The sequence below is a fragment of the Athene noctua genome, chromosome 21 (assembly GCF_965140245.1).
Source record: "Athene noctua chromosome 21, bAthNoc1.hap1.1, whole genome shotgun sequence".
Classification (NCBI taxonomy): Eukaryota; Metazoa; Chordata; class Aves; order Strigiformes; family Strigidae; genus Athene; species Athene noctua.
The window spans coordinates 1953070-1977692 of record NC_134057.1 but is presented as its reverse complement, the minus strand read 5'-3'; the positions used below and the strand labels follow the sequence as shown (position 1 = coordinate 1977692).

Sequence of the window (24623 nt, the reverse complement as noted above, 5' to 3'; positions counted from 1 at the left end):
CACATAACCAACCCCATCCCGGTATCACCCTGTGTCAAACCCGCTTTTAATTTGACTTATCTGCTAAGATTTTGCTTTCTTGTGTGAGTATCACTTACAAAAGCAAAATGTCTTGAGTCATGCAGGTCCTTTTGGTTCTGCATAGGAGAGACTCTGCAGAGGCAGAAAGTTTCCCATGGAGCTTAACAACTCTTAACACAAATAACGAAGGCCAGTAGCTGCCAAAAGTCAAGAAAAAGCATGAAAACAAAGAGCCAATTTAAAGAAAATCCTGAGAAATAGAAAAAACAAAGCAACTGTTCACACACTGTCCCACAAACATCTAAGAAAGATCTAAGAAAGGAGAACTAGAAGGTCTAGCTCTCAAAAAAGTTATTGCATGACAAGTGTATAGGAGGCATGGAATGACCAGCACTGGGATGACAAAATAGCAGCCACAGAAGACACTAGAAACATGAAGGCTATACCAAGTAGTCTGTTCCAAGGAAAGAGTAATTTGTTGTGTTCAATCAGGTTAACGAATCAAATTATCAAGTCATACAGAACATCTGCAGATGGAAATTCCAGTCTAAACAGGGAAGGAAAGTATTAGGATGAGATTACTGACCATTCATCAGATGGGCGAGAGTGGCTGCGATCTACTGAAGGAGCTCTGACAAGATCTCAGCAAAGACAAGACACCCAGTGTGCAACAAACTCTACATACATTATCTGTCAAGCCTAAGTTTTTAGGCATAATTATTATTTTAGGACATGGTTAATCAGGTGGCCCAAGAATGAAGAATACTTGTAACTTGATGCCGAATGATATGCAAGACCCATTGCAAAGAACTACCATTGAGGAATCTCCCTGTAACAGAAACCATGACATTCAGTAAGATTTAACACAAGGAGGTCTGAAAAGAAGTTTAAAATAAAAACATCACCCTTGCACTTAATTCAAAAATTCAAAACAGGAAGTAAAAGAGTAGCTAAAAGAGTTGATTAGGAGAATTCATTCTTAGCAGCAACACATAGGTATCTGGAAGCATATAGCAAACATACCATCTGTCAAATTGGACCTAGAATAGGTTAAAAGGAAGTTGGTGTGGCTGAACAGCAGGATGAGACAGTACACTGAAAGCAAAAAGTCATCCTTCAAATAAGAAGCTGTTTCCAAAAAATCAATAAAGAGAAAAGAAAAAAAGTATCAAACCCTGTCCGGCTGAAAGGAAAACCACTATAAGGCAGGACAAAAAAACCCCAAACAACAACCCCAAAAAACCCCCAAGCAATAACTTCAAAAGTCTTAAAAACAAATAATAAATCATTCTCAATCACAGCAAGAGCAAGGAGCCTGACTGTAGTTTGTGGGGTCTCCAGAGACTTATGCTCTAGAAAGAGCACGCAGAGAGGAACAAAGTCATGTGAGGAAAGCTCAGTGCACTTTTTACCCCTGGGTGCAGCATGGAAGATCTTGGGGGGATCCTCCCACTGCAATCTTCCTTCCCAGAGGAATCACCAGAATAACCACCTCCAACTGAAGCATCAGTAGGGGACCCAAGTCGACCAAAGGAACATTAACCCATCTCCAGGGCCGGATGGTGTTCACCCAGCATTTGTGCATGAACTCAAGGTGAACTACTAACTGTGGTTTGCAACCAGCTCTGCTTGCCGAGGGATGGAAGTGGCTTTTTGATGTGATCCAGAGCGCTGTACTAGACTAAGCCCAACATCTGTCCTAACAGAATTAGTTGACACATGGATAAATTTGACTTCTTTGGGGAAGAGCCAAAATGCTTCACAAGTCTACTGGAGTTCTTTGAAGGAGTCAGCAGGCACATGGGCAGAAGAGATCTGGTCGATAGACTTGGCTTGGATTTCCAAAAGGCATTTGACAAGGTTTGAAGGCTGTTACAGAAATCAAGCTGCCATGAGATAAGAGAAAAGGTCTTTGCATTGATTAAAAAAAGGTTAAAAATAGGAAACAGCAGGTAGTAATAAATGTTTGGTTTTCCTAATGGATGGAGGCCAACAGTGCTCAAATCCTTCCTTCTCAACATCTTTATAGATGATCTGTAAAAGGAGGGGATAAGTAAAATGACAACATTGGTGAAGGATATTACATCACCAAACATAGCAAACAAAAGCCTAAGGTGAACAATTACACAACTTAAAGATATCAAGGGACAAGATAATACCTTCACTTGAAATCCTGTAGATATGCAGGGATGAACATTAGGGAAAAAATATTCTGATCTTGCACATGCAGGAATGGGTTGATTTGTGTATCTTTACCCCCCCCCCCCCCTCTCAAAACCTACAGAGTAGAATTGGGAAAGGTACCAAGAAGTGTGATGGTAAGGAGTACAGGTCTTGATTGCTTTCTGTTGTAGCAATGACTGAATTAGGGGCTTCCTCCTGGGAAAAAGACAACTCAGACAGGAGATGACAAAGGTCTAAAACTTTGGTGTGCGGGTAAGCAGATTCAGGGGAAAAAAAACAAAACCACAAAAGACTACTAAATATATCAACAGCACCTATATGCATGAAGTCCCCAAGTCCCAAATCACTGGAGACTGGCGAATCACAAATCAATAAGCATATTTTTGCTCTTATTCCCCTTCCTAGACACCTGCTGTTGGGCACAGTCAGAGTCAGAATAGAGGGTTATCTTAACACAGTGAGACCACTCCTTGATTAGCACTTCCAATGTATCTGTATATAACTGCAATAAATTGAGAAACTCAAGGCCCCTACTTGTAATGTGTAATAACATTTAAAAAACCAGAGTTCTGTTTCACAGTGCCTGGTGCCTGATCTGGAAGCCTGTTTGTGTTGTACATGGTGAGAGATGAGCTGTTCAATCTTACGACTTGTCTTGACTAGATAAAAGAAAGTTTTTATCAGACATTTATTTAACACATGGCAACTAACATGAAGAAAAAGCATAGTTCTCACTTATTCACTGATGCTAATCCTAAATTCACCACATGAGAAAACTACTAAGTGCTTTGTCAACATTTGAATATTATGTGCTAATTAGTAAGAGACAAAAAAAAAAAAAAAAAAAGGAACCAAACAAACCACCCTAACCCTGAAGTTCTTCTACTGCACATAACTCCTTGGCTTGAACAGTTCAAGTTGTCTCATTGTGGGAAAACAAGCAAGCTGGAAGGCTCAAAACTCCTCATACTCTTCACATCACAGCAGTTCATTTGTCCCTCTTCTAATGGAGGAAAATATTTCCTAACACACCTCCCATGTACTCAGATTATTTCAGAGAAGGGGTCATGGCATCCCAGGAGCTGAACACGACTTGCACGGTTGAGTGCTCCCCAAAACACACCTCCAAGCTACGCTCCCATATTAAAATGCTGAAATGTCACTGGCTACATATCACGTACTTGGTACGGTGCCCCAGATTTCGAAAATTTAGTTGAGTAAAGGTAACAATGGGCATACCAGCATGTATGGGCAGGTGATCCTTGAGAGGACCAAGGGGTTCTGCTGAGAAACACCAGTGGTAACGCAGGGGACATCGGATCAAAAGCAGTGAGTTTCCTGGAAGTTTCATAGTATCCCTTCGCGGGGTCCCATTCGTTTTCCAGTTGAGACAAGTTCTGAAAGGCACTTTCCCATACTTCCACTGGAGGGCAGGAATATCCCACGTTTCTGCAGGCAACCCTTCAGCTCATTGCCACACACACATACGCTTAAAACAGCTTTAGCAAGGCCTTGCCTTCAGGAGACATTCTTGTACACTTACAGACTTTTGTTTCTATCCTGCTTTTATAAGCAGCACCATTTTTTTCAAATGAACGCCATTATTTTAATAAAGCAACAAAAATATACCCAGTTTGCCCCCATATCAATACCCCCCCCTCCCAGTGCCCCTTTGCCTCTGCTCTCTGCATTACCTGTAGTATTCCAAGGTCCCCTATTTTCCCCACCTACCTTCCCTATAGGTACCACAAATATACTGGAAGCATGTACATATGTGCTGACCGGCAGGTTAACATCATCATGCTTCTCCAGGAGGCAATAAAAATATTTCTAAAGTCCTGCAGAGCTGACCTGGGGAGCTATGGCTTGTATCATCTTTATTAGTGAAAACTATCATCAAGAGAAGAAAAACAATGATATACTGTCTTCCATAAAGGGAAATATCAGAGTTATTGAAGGGGTCATACATAAGATTGGTCTGCTTGACAGAGTTTATTTCGTTTCCAAAAGGCAGCTCAGAAGATTCCCCAGCAAAGGCAATTAAAGACGTGAAGCTGCCAGGAGACAAAAGGAAAGGTCTTCTTGTGGAGAAACACCTGCTTCAGAGAGTGGAGGTCCACCACCTGCAGGGTGCCGTGCTGAGACCTGTGTTGTTTGATGGATTTAAAATTCATATGCCTGAAGGTTCAATAGTTGGAGCACCCAGGTTTTCTGTTGACCTTAGGAGTAGAAGCAAACCCAGGATGAACCATGAAGAGCTGCAGAAGGACTTTAGCAGATTCAGTGACTTGCCAATAAAGTGTCAGATTAAATGAAACAAAGATGAACTGATACCCACAAAAAAACCCAACCCAAACTACTAATGCCAAAAGACAGGCTCCAAGATGACTGTTCGCCCTCAGGAGTTTATAACAATCCCATGAAAGCATCAGGTCAGCGATCAGACACGGTCAAGAAGACAGACTGACTGTGAGGGATTACTAGGAAAGGAGCAGAAACCAGCCTGCCTTTATACAAACCTACAGCATCCGGTACTTCTGTTCCTTCTGTCCATGCTGGTACAGACAGAGCACTGCTGGGAAACACCCAAAGAAAGGCAATAGGATTGGTCAAAGGGAAATGCCTCTACATGAATAATGAGCAAACTGGGACTCTTGGGCCTGAAAAATGCTTATGCATTTTCAAAATTTACTTAATAAAGGGAGATACTACTTCACTATAATCTTATTTTTTGGATCTATCTAAATGCTTAATATGTGGGGTAATCCTGGACATGGTCTGCTATAAGGAATTCTCTGCGTTTAAGTACCTAAGTTTTACAGACTGTTTGACAACTGAAACCAAAAATGTCAACATTTTCTTGCTATTTGCTATAATGACCCTATGTTAGCTCATTAAACAGGAAATAATTCTGGAGATGAAGCTTCTTCCACTCTGTCTCCTCCACTGCCATATTTACATCTGAGAACTGAAGACAGGAGAGAGTAGGACAGTGCCAGCTCCCCTGTTTTTTTCTGATTTCTGGTTAATTTGCTTAATCTCTCCATATCAGTTTCCTTATCTGTAAAATGAACATACACTAGAAGACTTATTCAAGAACAGGTCACCTGTGGGATGTCTGGGGTCAGGTCAAAGGTGCATTTTGCTCAGAGAACAGCCATGAGGAAACATATGGAGGAGCAGAGGAAGCATGTAGTGATATTTCCTTGAATACACTTGCAGCCTCTTGAGTCTTGAGATGGGTTTGCAGGAACTACTGTAAAGGTGTTACATGAAGGAGCAGAGTTTTGCACAACAAAATGATCGTGGTGGTCCTGAACCTCATGAGAAGCTCCATAATACGGGCTTCGGGATCAGGAAACATTGCTTAGCACTCTCCTTGGCTCACAGCCTTGGAGGACTGCACCACCATTTCTATTATTGTAATAAATCCATGTTTTTCTCATTAAACTCTTAAGTATCTTTGTGGCACAGGGATGCCCAGAGCTGCTTTTACCAACAGAAACCTAAGCAGTCACAAAGGGATGATCCCTTCTACTCCATGATAGGATACAAAGCTCAGATCACAGCAAGAATTTCACTGCAAAAACTTTTCCAATATTACCCACTGGTCAGTCTATATAGAAAAACTTTTCAATTTGTTCTCCAAGAGGATCACACACTCCCTTTAATGAGTAGGTTTTTCTCCTCCCTCTTTCAGCATCTTTAATAAACAACATTCTAACTGCTGCTCACCAAGAGGATGGAGAGACCCAGTAACACTTAGTTTTTAATGTAATAAAATAATACTTGATCAAAAGGTAAATAGTTACTTCTGAGGAAGAACTATATAGAAAAACCAATGGTTTCTGATAACTGATAAAGATCATGTTCCTGCATTTCCCCTCCGCTAATGGATATGCTGTCACTTGAAACTCCCAAAAGAGACTTAATGATTTCTTTTCCTGGAATTAGCAGCGGTGGTTTCAAATTAGCTTCCCTTTGCTTGAAAATGAATTAGAAAAGTCCTGAACTCAGCTACGCACCAAAAAAAGCGCAATTTTGTGAAATTTTATTGTCAAGCACTCGAATGCTGCCAACTCCTGATTAATATCAGCCAAGCCAGGAAGGGTCAGAACTTGTTTGTGAGCGATACATGGGGATTAGGAATGTCTACATTCATCAGGGCTAAATAAAAATCTCCTTTTTAAAGAGATAGCAGTGTTTTATCTTATTACGGTATAAAAATATGTGTTTTGTTTGTTTACTTTCCAGTAGAGTGTGTTTCAATGCTTTCTGTGCAAGGCTATACAAGACCTGAAATAGCCTTTTTGACAACAGTCATGGTATTCCCAAAACTGCTGGGGCTCCAAATGGGCCAAACCCCTCCTCTGGGTTCACAGAGGGAAGATCAAGCCTATTTCAGCTGGAAGGCTGTGACAAAAGGCTTTTGTCCCAGACCCTCCAACCCCCCCAGCAGCCGCTGGTGTTGAGTCTATGCTGCCCTCTCTGCCTCCCCTGCACACTTGCCTTCCCTGCTATTTTTTTCCTGCTTAGCTGCTCTAATACTCTACATTACTCCTATAATTCTCTTGATTTCTCTACCTACTATGTATCTTTTCTATTCACTTGCAGCACAGTGCAGGCTGCCCTCCCAAAAAGTAGTGAAATGTTGGCTGGAGATGTTCCCTTTCAATCCTTAGGACCTAAAAATATTGGCTCTCAAACATCAGATCTATGCACCACTCATTTCTTTTAAAGTCTCCAAGGTAGAGGAAATGGGGGCCTTTTTGGTAGCTGCATCTTCTTAAACAGATATTATTCCCAAATTAATCCTGTGTCTTTGTTCTGGCAGCTCCGTGTTTCCTGCTATATCATCTTTATGTTTGTAGTTTCATTATTGCTGTTGATACCACTGGGCTGTAGCAGCATCAACCCATCCTTTCTATGATATTTTTCATTTGGTCCTTAGCTTTTACATCAGTTCTTCATTATGGCTGAACTGAGGGGTAAGACAGTTGCTAAACACACCTATAACCTGAGTAGCCTCCTTCAGCTTGTCTGTGCTTGGAAGCATCCTGATATGATTGGGATACTCCCCAAGAGCACTGATTGATTTTAGGTGCCTACTTAGGACAACTCCAGATATAAGTCACCTGGGGGAAACCCAAAGCCTAAGGAGACGAGCAGAGATGCAGCTCTGCCTGCTGCTGCCCAGCTTTGGAAAGGAGTGAGGGAGCCCCAGGCTCTGGTATCCTGCATTCGGATGTACGTGGGAGTCAGTAGCGATGAACTGGAGGGATTATGTTTCGCCCATAAACCAAAAGGCCAGGTGTTCAGTAGATCAAAGGATCAGGCAGTGCACAGCAGGTGACCTCTCTGAATTCAAGGGCAGAAGTTTGAGATCATTGCAGCTTTCCTCCTCCAGCTCTTCCTGCGGGGGCTGGAGCAGAGATCCTGTGGTTGTTACAGGGGTCAAGAGGCTGCCTGCCATTGAGTCCAGATCTCATTTCAGGAGTTCTCACAACCACGGGTCTAAATCTGCCAGCTGAGTCCTCAGCGGGTACTACACAGTCAATCTCTTTGTGCAATCATCTCTGCTCTGCCACCTACTGATCTGAGCTATGACGTTACAAAGTGGCAGGTCAGATTTACCAATCCTACTAGATGAAAGTCTTTTACACGCAGTGGAGCCCCTCTGAGACCCTCAAGAATATCCTAGCCCACAGCAGATACCAGCAAGCTACTCTTCCCCAACCTTTCAAGCTCAAAAAGCTCATCACCAATCAAAAGACCTTCTGTTCCTCTTAGGTTCACCTGGCACCTTGGCAGTTTTGGGAAGGGTATACCTAGAATCCATAACCAACTTAGTTGTTTTTTACTGAATGGACTACGTCATTAGTAAACCTTTATGAAGTTGTTAATGTCATTCCAACCTATAGGCTACTGCAGAGGTCTAAAGCCTTCAGTGGACGTGGGAATAAACCTCTTTCTGGGGATCACAGGGTTCTGCCATGAGCTCAGTACTCTCTCACCATGGGGATGTGCACCACCAGAAAGGCCAGGCTGCTACATTATTGTTTACCCTGACAAATATCTACAGAACATAAAGCCCTATAACTATCTATGGAGCAGAAGGGAAGTGAATCTACTTGTTATTTTATTTATTCTCTTCGTTTGGAACAATTAAAAGATACTTGAAAGAACAAAAGGATGTTTCAGAAGGGTGCAGAGGACCGCAATACCAAGGACAGAAAGTCATGCCTGTATAATACAGGGAATTAACAGAATTAAATGACACAGATTTGCCCAGGAGAAGAGGAGAATTAAATTTCTCTCACTGAAAAAAAAAAAAAAAAAATTAAAAAAAATCAGTTTGAACAAGAGTTTGGCCCATGTACTCCCATCTTTGATAAAGACTGCAAAGGCAATTTCATGGCTAGGAGATAGGGCCTATATATAGAATCATATCATAGAATCATCTAGGTTGGAAAGGACCCTGGAGATCATCTAGTCCAACCGTTCTTCTAGCACAGTTCCCACCTACAGCATATCCTTAAGCTCCAAATCGACCCTGCTCTTGAACACCTCCAGGGATGGGGACTCCACCACCTCCCTGGGCAGCCCATTCCAACACCCAGCAACCCGTTCTGTAAAGAAATGCTTCCTAATATCTAGTCTGAACTTTCCCTGGCGCAAATGTACATTATCCCTGGCGTATATGTACATATACGGGGGTAAGACCAACTGTGAAGACATGCCTGAAAATAAAGACCCATAAACCCAACTTGCTGGCATGGGTTAAAAACTATTTCTAGATGTTGTGTTGACACTGAGGTCAAGTGCTTACCACTCCCCTTTTGAGCATTATTTTCAAAGATAAGTTTAAAATCACTTTACTGCAAGAACAAAGTGACAAGGAAGCATAAACATTGAGAGAGACATATCCTGAAGTTGTATCATGGGATGATGGAGATAATATAACAATATCAATCTCTGCTGTAGTACCTTGGATTAGTAGATCTTAAATGCTGTTTTTCAGATCAGGAAGCCAAAGGACAGAGAAAAGCAACTTGCCTAGGGTTATTCATGGTGCTGTTCAACACTACTGAGAAGTTAAAGTTTTTTAGCTACCCTGTTCCTTCCAGACCCAACAGTGGGAGCAGGGGAAGGCACACAAGTTCATTTCACACTACACCTTTCTAAACCTAACTCAGCAATACCAACTCAAAACAACTTCAAGGAAGGCAGAAGTGAGAAGAAAAGCCATCTGTCAAGAGCAGGGTTATCTCAAGGTGATTGCCACATCAACCTGCACAGAAACATGGGTTCTGGAGAGAGCCTAGAGACCAGATGGTCTTGAACAGGCCTGCTTGGCCTTAAAGATAAGCATTTGTGAGACAAAAAATAGCCCCAAAATAATAGTATTTAGCATCCCAAAGGATGCCCCTGTTTCAGCTGATTCTGCAAGGAATATCTTGCTGCTGATAGACATTTCTAGATATTCAGGAACACAGCTGTGAACATCCACCTTGATGAACATGAACATTAAAACCAATGAATGACATGTTTCAGGAACTGCTTGTAAGTCTTACTGTTATTAGCCCTACCAAACCTCACTGTTTCAAAGGCCTTCTTTTGTGTATATCCTTGCAAAGTTTCCCAAATCCACTGCTTTTTAAATCCAGACCTATTGAAAGATGTAAAATTTATCTTTACATTCTTAGCATAGCCTTAGACAATCTACATTCAAAGCATTACATTTATATTCTTCCAAGTTAAATTGAAATGCAAACACCTCATGAGGAATTCATACACATACAGCGGGATTGCAGGAAATGTCCTGAAGGAGGTTTTTCTAATTATTTCCTACCAATTATTTCAGCTCACCTGCATTACTCACCTCAATTTACCAACAGAGACTGAAGCAACAGACACAAAATGATATACTGTAATATATGAACTAGAGTATGTTTCTTTGCAAAATGCATGGAACCGTACATGAATATCATGATTCCAACTCATGAGCTGTAATTAATTATACCAAAACGTCTTGGTTTCAGCTAGGATAGAGTTAATTTTTTTCCTAGTACCTGGTACAGTGTTGTGTTTGGATTTAGTGTGAGAATAAAGTAGATAACACACTGATGTTGTAGTTGTTGCTAAGTTGTGTTTACACAGAGCCAAGGCCTTTTCTGCTCCTCACCCCACCCCTCCAGCGAGCAGTCTGGGGTGCACAAGAAGCTGGGAGGGGGCACAGTGGGGACAGCTGACCCCAACTGACCTCAGGGACACCCCAGACTGTATGGCATCATGCCCAGTATATAAACTAGGGGGGAAGCTGGCTGGGGGCGGGGGGGGCACTGCTCGGGAACTGGCTGGGCATTGCTCAGTGCGTAGGGAGAAACTGCATTGTGCATCACTTGTTTTGTATATTCTAATAATTTTATCATTATTACTATTGTTATTTTTCCCCCCTTCATTTTCAGTCCTATTAAACTGTCTTTATCTCAACCCACAAATTTTACTTTTTTCTTCCCAATTCTCTTCCCCGTCCCACTGAGTGGGGGGGGGAGTGAGCAAGCGGCTGTGTGGTGTTTATCTGCCTGCAGGGTTAAACCACGACACCAAAGGAGAGGGGGTTTTAATTTTTATTTGCAGTGGAGCACTTTGCACTAATTTAGCCATAAAGGCAAGCAATGCAAACTGTTATCTGCTCCTCAGAAAATGTAAACCTAACTTTTAAGTATCATACATGAATTTTCAAAGCAAAAAGCATAAAAGCACCCAATCAAGATGTTTCTTGAAGGCGGAAGCTCAATTACCAACAACTTTCTCTTATTTAACTTGCCTTGATTTTTCCCTTCCCAGTTTGGCTCTAAGCACGTTTGTGCCTGTTAACCATGCTAGCAGTTCAGCAAACAAGAGTTATGTTTTTGAAGACCTCCCTTCATCGCTTTATTCTCTATTGCTGTAAAACCCAGGTTCCCATAGAAACTGAGAGTAAAGAGAGAAAGCATAAAATACAAATGAACAGGTCTAAGCTGGCAGTGTTACATTTTATTAGATGTATAAATATGACAAACAGGCACTGGGTATGGGTTCCTTTCTAATGAAAAAGGCAGATAATGACGCACCTTATCAAATAAATAAAGGGCATATAAGTCTTAAGGACGGAAGTCATTGAATGCTATTAACAGGTTGATACCACTTTCTGAGTTGCTTTCTAGATTATTCATTTCTGGAGCAAGCAAAATACCTTCTCATCTGCAGGTTTAATCCTGATCCCAGGTTTGATCCTGAGTCCCCCAATCACCCCAAACAGCTAGTGATTTTCACCTATTGACACTAGAGCTTTGCATTGCAGGAATGGGGCAACGAGCACTAATTTCATGGGGGATTAGGAGCTTGCAAGGTGGACTTCATAATTTTAGTTAATATTGGCATAAAGATTGAAGTTCTCTAAAAAGCTGCTTCCATTGTAAAAATGTTTTTCTGAGTAAAGCCCAGTCCAGATGCTTTCCTCATGCTTTTGAAGAAGTTGATGCATTTTGAACACATTCCTGGATTACTATTTTTTTAACAGAGCTAGCTTTAAAAATCTAGCAATTTATTAAAGATACAAGACCTTGCGAAAATTATGAATGTGATTGTCCCAGTGAACTGCCAATATGATAGTAGGTTTCTTCCCATCATAAAACAGTTCTTCACATCATCACTGAAAGTAGGAGATACTAATGTGACTATAATTTCAAGCTCTGAATAGTTTAGAAGTCCATAATAAAATATGATTGAATATATGTGACTGTAGTAATTTTTTTTCTAAAGACACTTTCAAGCAGCCATATACAAATATCCCATTACTGTTTATTTCTGAGCACCCTCGTTGTGCCGCCTTGGAATGAGTGACACAAATAAGCCTCTCCTGAGCCCCAACAGGAGAAATTATGCCCTCTGCTGACAATGTTCATCTTTTAAGCACTTCCATCCACTAAAATGATTTGACAGATTTTGGATTTGATGGATGGATAAGGAATAGGCTGGATGGTCACACTCAAGAGTTGTGGTCAACATCTTGATGTCCAAGTGGAGAGCAGTGACGAGTGGTGTTCCTCGAGGGTCAGTGTTGGGACCAGCACTGTTTAACATCTTTGTGGGCAACATGGACAGTGGGATCAAGTGCAGCCTCAGCAAGTTCAGCAACACCATGCTGTGTGGTGCAGTTGACATGCTGGAGGAAAGGGATGTGCCATCCAGAAGGACAAGCTTGAAAGCAAATCTCATGAAGTTCAACAAGGCCAAGTGCAAGGTCCTGCGCATGGATCAAGGCAATCCAAAGCACAAATACAGGATAGGCAATGAGAGAGTAGCCCTGTGGAGAAGGACTTGGGATGGAAAACCGACTCTGAGCCAACAACATGCACTCACAGCCGAGAAGGCCAACGATATCCTGGGATGCATCAAGAGAAGTGTGGCCAGCAGGTCAAGGGAGGTGATTGTTCCCCTCTACTCTGCTCTCATGAGACCCTTCTGCAGTACTTTGACCATCTCAGGGGTCCTCAACGTAAGAGGGACATGGACCTGCTTCAGTGGGTCCAGAGGAGGCCATGAAGATGCTCATGGGGCTGGAGCCCCCCCTGTGAGGACAGGCTGAGAGAGTTGGGGGGTTCAGCTGGAGAAGAGAAGGCTGCGGGGAGACCTTAGAGCGGCCTCCCAGGGCTGAAAGGGGCTGCAGGAAAGGGGGGAGGGACTCTTGATCAGGGGGTGTAGGGGTAGGATGAGGGGTAATGGTTTTAAACTGAAAGAAGACAGATTCAGATTAGACAGAAGGAAGAAATTCTTCCCTGTGAGGGGGGTGAGGCCCTGGCACAGGTTGCCCAGAGAAGCTGTGGCTGCCCCCTCCCTGGCAGGGCTCAAGGCCAGGTTGGACGGGGCTTTGGGCAACCGGGGCTGGTGGAAGGTGTCCCTGCCCATGGCAGGGGGTTGGGACTGGATGGTCTTTAAGGTCCCTTCCAACCCAAACCATTCTAGGATTCTATGAAAACTTGTGGAAAATTAGGAAAACTTTAAAATATCTCAGGTGAGCATGATTTTTTTTCCTCAAGTCAAACCGGCATCCAACATTCACTGACTCGAAAGGGGAATTCATTATCAGTGACTCCGGCTGACTTCTTGAGTGATATGGCCCCTGGCACACCAAGGGCTCAGCTTTTTTATGTTTGGCTCCTCTATTAAACAGCATGGGAGATGCTGTATGTCAAACAAACGTTTGAATTTCTTCCCCCCATCCATGCTCAAAACAATCCTACAAAATGCTTGAAGCCATTCAAAGAGACTCACTATAAAAGGACCCTTCACTCGAGAGACTACTACCTCTGTATATGTCCTCATCTGAAACCATCACCAACCCTTATGCAACACAATAGTCAAGGGAAGGTACAGGACTCCTTGCTTCCAGTCTTTATACCTTCTATTTCTCTCCTGATAAGTCTGAATATTTTTTCCATTTCCAGGAGCAATAGAAACAAGAGAAAATACTCTTAACTTTGCTTCTGCATTCAACAAGTTCACTTAAAGGAAGTTTAGGTTACCAGAGTTTTATTTTAGCTGACTGGAAGAAAACCATTTGATTAAATTTAATTCTAGAGGGGAGTTTGTGAGGTGCTGAGCGTGGTCCAGGACTGGCAGAAGGCTGTTCCTAGTACTCAGTCTTTCAGGACTCTACCCTTTACAAAGGCTGCGGTAACAAAAGATGAAAGTAATTTATTTTTTTTTCTAAATGTCAGCTTCGATACTTAGCAAGGGCACATTTGAAGCAGCAGTAATCCCATGCAGGTCTCGCTTTCCTGAGACATGAACTTTGGATCTGTATTTTGTCCTTGATACGCTATTTTTCACAAGCAGGAGGTCATGCCTTCACTAAGCACATGCTCAACTCTTAACAAACATTTTCATGTCCAAATCTGACTCAGATGCAAAATATAACAATTCAGCTATTGCATAGCTATTAAAATAGCTTATTTGGAAGCAGTGGAGGTGATAATGGGATTGCAAACCATCTTTCAAGGCTAAACTTAAGGCATTCATTTTCCTAAGTGTATGAAATCAGAAAGCAAACTAGGAAACCAGGGGAATTTAAGGAGATGGCTAATGTTTCAAAGCAGCCAAGTAGTTAGCTTTTCTTATTTTTTTTTTTTTTTTCCAAAACCAGCATCTGTGTAGGGACTCCCTGGCAATTTCCCTGCATGTTAAAAGAGTCACAGCCGTTTACTGGCCTGAGGCCAGCCCATTTTAGATTACTGGCTCCTAAAAGAATTTCAAGCAATAAGAATTATATTTTACCATCCAAGATGAATGATATCACTTCCGCAAAGAAACAGCCTCCAAGTGAAATAAGGAATAGCTATCCATTAAAATCGCAGTGTGTGAGAAATACACCTTTATTAGAAAGTATCTTCTTAAAGCATAACAGATTAGGGAATGCACCAAAGTCTGATAAAGTTTATGATTTAATCCGAGACTAAGATCAGTACAAGGATCTGGACATGCATTTGTAGCGCCGATGGGTTTGGGTGGAGGTACAGCACAGTTATTCACAGTAGATCATCAACAGCCAAACAAATTGCAATTGCAATTTTGAGCCCCACTGTATCAAGCTAATCACTTGCTTTGCCGTCAAGACATCATGTTATTTGATGTCTTCTGTGGAAGAACCTGACAATCATACCTAAAAATGAAGTTAAAAACGTAAGAGATATTAAAGACAGAGTGCAAAATGTCTGCATGTGATGGTACGCTGCGCAGAGAGAGCTAGAAACACTTCATACCCATTACTAAAATGAATTTTAAATACAGCTGTGAATGAGGTCCTTTCAACTTACATCAGAAATTTCATTACAATAGCCCTATTATAAACCTCCAGATAGTTTTACATTAATGTCTGATATAACTGGCAAGATCAGACTTTCATCTTCTCTTTAAAGTTTTACAGACACTGAGCTTTCTCACATATTCAAAATGCCATGTTATCTCTATTTTTGATGTTTTATCTTGCTATACCTATGTAAAAGCTGTGAGATCAGTTAAATCATGAAAACAGGTTTGGGTTGGTGGGTTGGGGTTTTTTTTCAGATGATTTAAAGATTAGAGCTCAGCACTTCTCAAATCATTTAAGAGAGTATTCAGTCAGGCACTGAGAAAATATAGCAAATGCAACCAAGGACAAATCAGTGTAAGTGGAGCCCAGCATAGTCAGGATAAATAAGTACACTGCCCAGCTGTGGGGTTTGGGATGCCCTAAGTGCTGCAAATAAGCAAATGGAAAAAATAATTATATTATCATATGGTAGCAGTTTCTCAGGATCCATCAACAATATTGTAAGCATCAAGGGTTTTTAAATAAACCTCCTTTACTTGGCCCTACAAAGTTCTTGTAGTGTCAGGCTGTCACCTTTCCGTTGCACCCAAAGAGGGGAGTGTTGCAGCATGTGGGTCCCTCAGTTGGCTGCTAGCAGCAGTGAAGGCAGAGACCCATCTTGGCAGTATCATTTGCTCTTCTTCTACAGTGCCTCTTGGCCTGCCTTTGATTTAGTCCTTAATGTTTGCCAAAATTAAGAGAAATCAAAATAAGAGAGTCTTGCAGTTGAGTGCTGGCAATATAGGTGGCACTACACTGCCAATATTGCAGTGGTCCAACATTGCTCGTGCTCACTAGGTAAGGATGAGGTGTGGGTAGAAATCCTGAGTTTAATGTGGACTACATTTAGACTGTAAGCTATATATGGAAATTAATCTGAGCCTTCAGGAAAACTGATTATTTTTTAAATGGAAGAAGGGAAACAAGAAAACCAGGTTTGTTTCGGTGGATCAGCTGCTGGTGGGATGGAGCTGTCAGCAGTAACTTCAGAGTTAAGGCTGCACTGAGATTTTCACTTAGAGCGGGATTAAATTTCTTGCATTTCACAGTTCAGTGATTGAATTTCATCTTCAAATTTGACACAATTACTGTTCAGGGGTCAACTGAATTTTCTATGCACTTTTTAGATACCACTCTTACTAACTTTCTCGGGGAAAACAATTAATATTCACTCATCTTTGAACTATGGACCTCCACCCTCCGCTCTGTCCCCTCTCCCTGATGTTTAACCAACTGCATACACCAACATTTCAAAACTTTGGAGCTATTCCCATCACATCCTGGCCTGGGAATTTTCTTGGGGGAATAGGAAGAAACCTCTTTATCTGGCAATACCTTTCCGAGCTCTGACAAGACAATGCAGCAGCAGGGAGACAGTGCTCCTTCATGTCCTCCCTTCGTGCTTCTCTCCTGAAGCCCAAATCTCTTCCTCCCAAAACTTCCCCAGGTGCCAGCACCATCCACATACTCGCCCTTCAGCTCTCACTGGCTTTACATTTCCTTCTTTCTTTCCCTTACCAACACTTGCACATAAAAGTGAGGTCTGACCCTACTCCTGGTGAATCTCGTCGGAGTTGGTGAGGTACAACCAAGGACATTTGGTCTAGCAGGTAACTCTGGCACTGGAAAAGCCACAAATGATCCCACAACTATTTCCAGCAGTTCCAAAAATCAGTAGCTCCCTATAGTAGAAGGATCACTGAGTTTTATTTATAATATATTTGACTCCATTCAAGTGCCTCTCTGTTATTTAAGCCAGAAGATGAAAGCAGGACAGAAATAGCCCATCTTCCAGTGGCATAATCCTTACAAAGCTATTTAGATAAATCTTCAGAACAGCTCAAAAATGTGCTTGAGGCCAAAAGTACAGATCCAGAAACTGTGCAAAAATATTTTAATGCTACCTTTGCCTCTTTGTCCCTCACGGATGCCAAAGTTTGTCAAGGTTTCTCTTTAAAACTACCAAGACTGTGCTGCGTGAAGTTCTAAGTGACCATACTGGGATTAGTATTCTCAGAATCTTCTCAAAAAAATATTTAGATAAATGCCAAAGGAGTGGTTAATATTTCTAATGCACAGACCTCCATTTCCATCAAGCACTACCATGTTCAACTGGAACTGACAAGCACATGGATGCGTTCACCTCAACATTTTTGTTTCCTCTGGAATGAGACATTATCATAAGAAAGCTTTCTGCTGCACTTTTATTTCATCAATACAGGCCCTAATTCTATAAAACAATGCCGTAAAATATTATAATATCAGCCTGCTTCAAAGGCACTGATTTTTTTTCACTAGCACTTCCATCTGACATCTGACACAGCCCATTATCCTATCAAAAGGTCAAGTTAGCAAGAGGAAAGCATATAGATTATTACCCAAATAAAAATGACCTGTTTTTAAAAGCTAATTTAATATATCCCTCATGAGCGACACGGTGCATTACACAGTGCATTTTCTCAAGAGGAAAGCAGCCATAAAGTCTACCCAGTGCAGATCTCTGCATGAGTAATGCAAGTCTGCAAGCAAATAGCAATTCACCTTCAAAAAAGAAAGTCATAATTTAGCAGTCTCCACTACCTTCATTTAGGGTTATCACCCTGCATGTTTTCTTGATGGGCTTTTGACTTTTAAAATTATTTCTGAGATCTTATTTTCTACATGAACACCTATTTATTACAGCAGTAGGGAAAATCCTATAGCCAGACTTGGATAAAAACTACCCGTGGCTTCAGGATGAAATTACAAATTAAGACTAAACTCTGTTATAAGCAAAATTCTCCAGCAGAAAGAAAAAAAACCCTTGCATACCACAGGCCAAATAATGCCATCTAAAGTCCTGGTTTTTCTAAAGAGCAAGACATTTAAACTCATACAAACTTGACAGGTATCAATGATCAGTTATGATTTCTCCTCAGTACTCACCAAGTAGGAGAATTGTTTTAATTATTTACACATCTTAAAATAAATTATTGCAAGCTCTGCTTTTTATAGAATTAACAAGCTTTTTTCCCCCTTTTGCACATCCCGTGAGGTTTTCCCCCAAGTCTGGCACCGCAGATAGCCGAGGCAAAAACTACTTCCCATATGGTCCCTAATTCAGAAAACAATCGACACAGAAGGAGATGGAGCCAATTATTACAGCTCTCATGCTGCCCAGACCTTCCTAATGTTGTAAGCCAGAAGACATTTTCTCTTGCAGAAAAATTACTAATCTAATCGCACTCCGTGTGTCAGTGAATTGTTTCAGCCAAAGTTTCCAAAATCTGGGGCTCAACAGAAAGCCAGACCTTAATTAAATCATTCTCTTCAAGTGGTAGCTCCTGTTTTGGAACTTTTAACTCTGAAAATTTCCCTTTTGGCAGGGGTTAAAATCTTTCTTGGCTTATCCTATCTATATTTCTAAAGGAAAACATGATAAAGAAATAAAAAACATCCTTTCCTAACACATGGACTGGCAGGATGTCAAAACCACCATGTACCAGTGTGCTTGCAGACACAGCATCTGTGTGCAAAGCTTTCCCATCTTACCAAAACGGGAGTTTGCATTAAGATAAGTTGGTTTCTGCTCTGTGCTGTGGCCTATTTTTTTGGAGCTGAAGGGCCAGCTTCAGCCTTAATACATTTATGGAGTGGTTGGCCAGAACTTGTACCTATGAACCAGCAAGGAGTAGGTATTTACACTACAGGCACACCAACATGTGTGACCAGACCACTGCCAACCACTTTCAGACAAACACTGCAACCAGGTTATCAGTGAAGAGCAGTCTTTATATGCAAGGTGCATTAAAATATCTCTTAGCCCAGATGAGGAGGGTGTTTCTGAAGCAAGTCCCCTGACAGGTCCTTCTCACATCTCTGAGTGGGTCAAGAGTGCAAGAGCTGGGCTCCTCTCAGGTGATGATAAGTTCCAGCTGGAAGACACGTCTCAGAAGCTGATTTATGTGCAGACACGCTGGCAAGGGAGAAACTAGACGGACTGAGGGATATGGGGATTTTGTCTGGCAAAACACAATACTTGGACACAGCTCGTGGGAAGCCTTCAACAGCAGATGGCACCTGCACACCAGCTACCAGCCAACGGAGATGTCAGGCACAGGCTTCAGTTCAGTTATTCACACAAGCACTTTCTTATGGCTGGGAGCTGAAAACTTTATTCTTAAATCGGCATCTTCAAAAAACTTAGGGCTAAAAGGTATCGGAGTACATAGTACGATTTTGTAACTAGCACAAGAAGGGAAACGAGAAGGGCCATCATACTACCTTGCTTGCTCAAACTGCAAAGGTGTATCTGTACCATTCTCGTTAGAATAAAGCCAATTTTACCTTTAAAGTCAGGGTGGAAGGGGAAAAGTATGTACAAAGTGTGCATATAAAATTGAAAAATATTAACAAACAACCTCTGCACCAAAACAAAGTCAATAAATTGCTATGAATAAATGTAGTGAGAGAGGCAGTGTAAAGTGAAAAAAAACCCACATGACTCTGGCCAGTAAAATAAAAGGTTTTCATGTAGCTCTTTTATTTTAAAACACAGCTTATGTAAAGATGAAGAGTGTTTGGGACCAGTGCTGGTAGGAAAGGAAAAGACATCATATGCCTACACAAAGGTCCCTGCCTCCTTGAGTACTATGAAAAGGAGACAATTTTGGCTGTGAGTACCAGGATGTATTTCTTCAGGGATGCAACGCAGCTCGAATGAAAAAAAAACAACAAACCAACAAAAAAACACCCAAACAAAAACCAAACAAAAAGTGGAATCAAAATAGCCTACATCTGCAGAGAGCCTGGAGCAACAGCATGAAGGCACCAGTGTCTGGATTTCAACAGGGTATTAATTTCAAGCCCCACTGCCACAGAAGATCAACATCATCAGAAAATTCTAGATGTGATGGGAGAAAAGGAGCTCAGGGACCCTGGTCATCAGAATGGATGGGCTCTCCTTGGCTGGGCAAAGCCCAGGCAGCTGCCAGCTTTCCCAGCTTGGTGGTCAGGGTCACCTTGCTGCTGTCCTTGCCTCTGTGCCACAGCAGAGGCTCTCCCTTGCTACAGCCATGTCATGGGAAGGTGGGACCAAGCTAGAGGGGACCTCATCTGATGACCTTGTTAGTGGTTAAAATAGTGTGCAGTGATTAACCTCGGGAGTTTCTGGATGGGGAAGATGCCAGCACAAGGGTTTTGTGTGCCTGGAACTAACGGTATTTGCTGAACCCTCGCTTCACTTGGCACCAACAACTGCAGTAGAAACAACCTGTTTCCTCTTGGATTTACGAGAGCTGCCATAGTGGCTCTATTTGGAAGTAATCTACACTAGATGGGTCTCCTGCTTATATAGGTATCTCCTTCATGCCCCAATACCAATGTGGTCAGGCCTGACACTGGGATGAGTGCTGTTCTGAAACCCCCATTTTGTCAGAACGTGATCTGAATTAATGTTTGCCTCTCCTCTTCACCTTTTCTCTGGTAAGGATGTAACTATAATATTCATTAGTTGATGAATTTATTAATTCATCTGGACACATCCAAGGAGTAGAATATTAATTATATAGTCTCACAGATGATACATTAATGATTTCTGATTTAAGAGATTGAATATATTCAGAAGAACTGTCAATCCCAAGCTTACAAAAACCAGGGAAAAGTGTCTCCAAAATCAGTATTATTTGGGTAGTAAGATATTAGTTGTAAAGAAATAGATCAATTCTGGTGCTGGAGTAAGCTCATGTTATAAAGATGATCCCTGTAATCATGATGATAAAAAAGGGTTTCATCATTTAGATGAAAGCCATAATTTTTATATTCACCTGACTTTAAGGCAACTCACAAAGCAGCATCAAAGATGACTCAGCTTGGGCACACGAACAACTCTGCTGAATTCCACTGCTTTCAGCAACACAGGTGCACACTTGCTTTCCTAGACAAAGAGCTGTCTTCTTGAGGGAAGGCCAGAGCCCTTGAAGAACACAACTTTCTTCAGGGTCTGCTTGGCAGGGACTCCTGGGCACCCTCCCACCGGAGCACTGACACAGCCTTGTGTTGGATGTCCGGGCTGCCCTTGCAGGACAAGAGTTGGGCATTTAGGACACAATCCAAAGGTGCCCATGCAGAACCGACAGACACCTACAACCATCACAGCCAGTATGCAGATACCTAAAGCCATGGTTCCCCGTGACACCTCATTTAGTGGTACATGAAGCCTCCCTGCTCAGCTGAACTATTTTTGAATGGTGATATGTATTTTCTTTGCCTTCAAGAGTTAAGAAGAGCTTGCTCTTTCCCTTCAAATCACGCCGAAGGGTAGGAAGTTGTAGCTCAGCTGTCTACAGCAGTTTGATTGCTAGAACATTTTCCCAGGCCTTAGGAGAACTCTAACCATATCTCAAGGCTTGGCTGAGAAAACACCACGCTGCCAAGAGAGAAACTCAACAAAAAGTTGTTCGGCCCTTTCAGACCTGGAGGACTGTTGGATACATGGAAAGATCTTCTGACTCCGTAATTTCTGCCTAACATCCTCTGTCATGTCTGCACGGGGCTACCAGCTCTGTGACCCCAGGGTCACACCTCAGCATGGAGATAAAAAAATCCACCAGTGCCACCTGCTAGTGAATTCCAGCCCATGACCAAAGTCCTGCTTTGCGAACATGAATCCTGCATTGGATGTAGTCTAAACCTGTGTTTTAGCTGAACAAGAGCCTACAAATTAACAGGAATTTAATAATCTCCTTGATATGGTAGATTTATACTCAAATACATTTGCTGCCATTTTGCAGATATTTTTATATGTATAATTTCAGATCATATTTCTTAACCAACAGCAACCGATAAGAAAATATTACATTGTTCACATTTTGGCCCTGAATGTGGCCACCACACCAGCCAAAAGCAAGCTCTGACACTCTGTACTGATGTCTCGCAATGATGTCCTTTGTATTTAATTTGTGCAGTTATATCTGCTGAATGTCTGACCTTTGTGTGGATCATCCTGATCCACCTGATATACAGCGAGGCACGAGTATGCAGAATATTGCTATCCATCCAAAATCCTTTTGCCACCTGCCATACAAGCACTGAAAATGAGATGCTAGCTACAAGGATGCAAAAAGAGGAAAAAAAATTTTTTATGTGATTTGAGTTGTGTAAAGCTTCACCAAACCCGAATGCGCTTTATGTGTTGAGTTCTTCCCTTTGACAAACTTCCCCATGGAAAAGATAAACCCTTGAAGGACAACGAGCTGGAGCTAATTAACAGCTGCTTGCAAAGTAATCCAGGTTAAAATTTCTGCCAAGTAGACTTTTCTCCCAGAGGAGTTTTATCTTGTGAGATATAGAAACAATAGCTCTTGAGCAATAAAACCTTCTGAAGCATCTTACAATGCATCTCACTTTAGTCTCCAAGTAACTTTACTGCTTTTTCCTCTTCTATTCATCTTTTTGAAGACATGTACTTGCTTTCAAGGAGTTGAGCAAACGTGAATATGGTATTTGACTAACAAATGCCATATCTTTTGAAAGAGTGTTCCTGGTTTTTAATGTTTCTCCAGGAAGACAGCACTGATCCCTTCCGCTTTTTCAAAGTCAAAATGTCAATATGCAAAGGACAATAATGTCACTGTCACATACAGTCTCAAGTGACGGGACTCATGCACAGGCCTCTGACTTTTAAGCCAGAAATATTGCTATCAAAATTAATTGATTCATCCTTTTGGAGAATAATTCCTCCATCACCAGGAATCCTTCACTTTGCCCTTCCATCGGGATGAAATACTTGGCATTAGAAGAAAAGCAGAGGAATAAAGAAAATAAAAGCTCAAAAATGTTAAGGTTAACATTGGCCCACTGGTACCCAAAATGAAGAGTTTATTTAAATTAGGTCCAAAACTGCAGTCCCCCCACCTAATGCACAAGAGATCCTGAAAGCCCTTCCCTAAAACTCACAGAACCATCCTGAAAAAGCCTCCAATGCAATCTGCGTACACAAACATTTCCTATCATAATAAATTACTATGTGATGCTCTATTAATAACAGAGCTTGAAATCATAGATGTGAAAATACAGACTAGGAAATGAGGAATGGCAAGTCCTATTTGCAAATTTTACTTGGTGCTAATGGGTTGTGGTGTAACCTTATAAAAGCTTCTGTGATAATAACATGTTACTACTAAACCCCCAGATCCTCAGTTTCATTACCAATGTTTTCTTCCCTTTTGTTCAGATGAAAATCAATATAACCCAAATAGTAACACTTAAGAAAATAATCTAAAATAATAATAGCACAGGTACTTGGGACCATCTCTCTGAAGCTGTTTAAGTTAATTTTTCAACACTGTAAAATGCTTTACATAAGCTGCTACTGGCATTAAAATGCCATATTTTCAGCTGGTAATAATATATATAATAATATATATTTATCTATAAGATCTAATAGCTGGTTATCTGCTGCTATAGCACTGTGTCCATTTGACTTCACATTCTGTGCCCAAAACACCCATTATCTGGGATGGTAAAAGAGGCTGGTAGCCTCCTGCCTTTTTAATTCACTCAACAAGAATTTTAGGGAACTTAAGCACGAGAAGAAGAAAGCTTACCATGTTTGATTTGGGGCAGGGAAATATTATTCTAAACTAAAATGCAACTCTGGGGTGCCCTTCTAGTACCTTAAAATAAGTGAAACACGATTAAAAATGTATTTCAAATATCACTCAAAGATGATAAAAAAGATAATAGTATCTTTATTTGTGGGGACTTTGCAATATTAGCCACTTTTCAAGAAACTAAGTTTCTTGGGATGAATATTTACTTTCTGAAGCAAACAAACAAAAAGTTATTTTTAATCAACTAACTAATTAGGGCTTCTCATTTTCTCTCCACAGAAGTGCCAAATACCTTTGTTATACACTATTTCAAACCTCTCTGGTTTAATGAGAAGTTTCTATGTATAACTTGAGCAATCTTAGATTTAGACAGCTGCTGACCACTGATTAACAGTCACACTGAGTATCTGACTGAGAAAACACCTATCACCTTCTTTAACATGGCAATAAAAAAAAAAAAGAAAAAAAGTAAAATTATTTTAGAAGAGTAAATTAATTTTGTATAGAGCAACTTCACTTTTCTTTTAAACAACTTTTGCCTTTGAATCATATTGGTTTATATTCAGTATCCCTCTAATCAGAACATGTTCCTCTTCAAAAGCTTTATTGTTGGTATAGTATCAAAGCACAGAAATAACAAAGTTTTCCTATAAAAAACAAATTGTAGTTCAAGAATGAATGAAGAGTGTTTTGTTGTTTTTTTTTTTTTTATTAAATATTTTAAAATCTCAGTACACTACAGTTCACTTCTGAAAGGAATGGATATTTATGGTAGGTATTTGGATGAATATATTGCTTCACATCAAGGCAGCTCTAGTATTCATTCAAAAATGACAAGCTCGATTTCCCATTCTTTGTCTCAAAACCCATTTTTACTTTGTGAAAAGTCTGAGAAAGATCAGAGTTCTCTAAAGAAACTAATCGTGTTCAAC

General features: G+C 41.1%; 1 protein-coding gene across 3 annotated transcripts in view; it reads right to left on the bottom strand.

The window, feature by feature from the left end:
- The window catches only part of PRKG1 (protein kinase cGMP-dependent 1), a 527419-nt gene that overhangs the window by 44510 nt on the left and 458286 nt on the right, over nt 1–24623 (bottom strand). Inside the window, exon 10 of one of the 3 annotated variants that reach the window (XM_074924172.1) lies at nt 21590–21611. The exons of the other annotated variants lie outside the window; for them this stretch is intronic. Coding sequence (XP_074780273.1) covers nt 21590–21611 — 22 coding nt within the window. The remainder of the gene's footprint in view (nt 1–21589; nt 21612–24623) is intronic. 3 annotated transcript variants of the gene reach the window in all.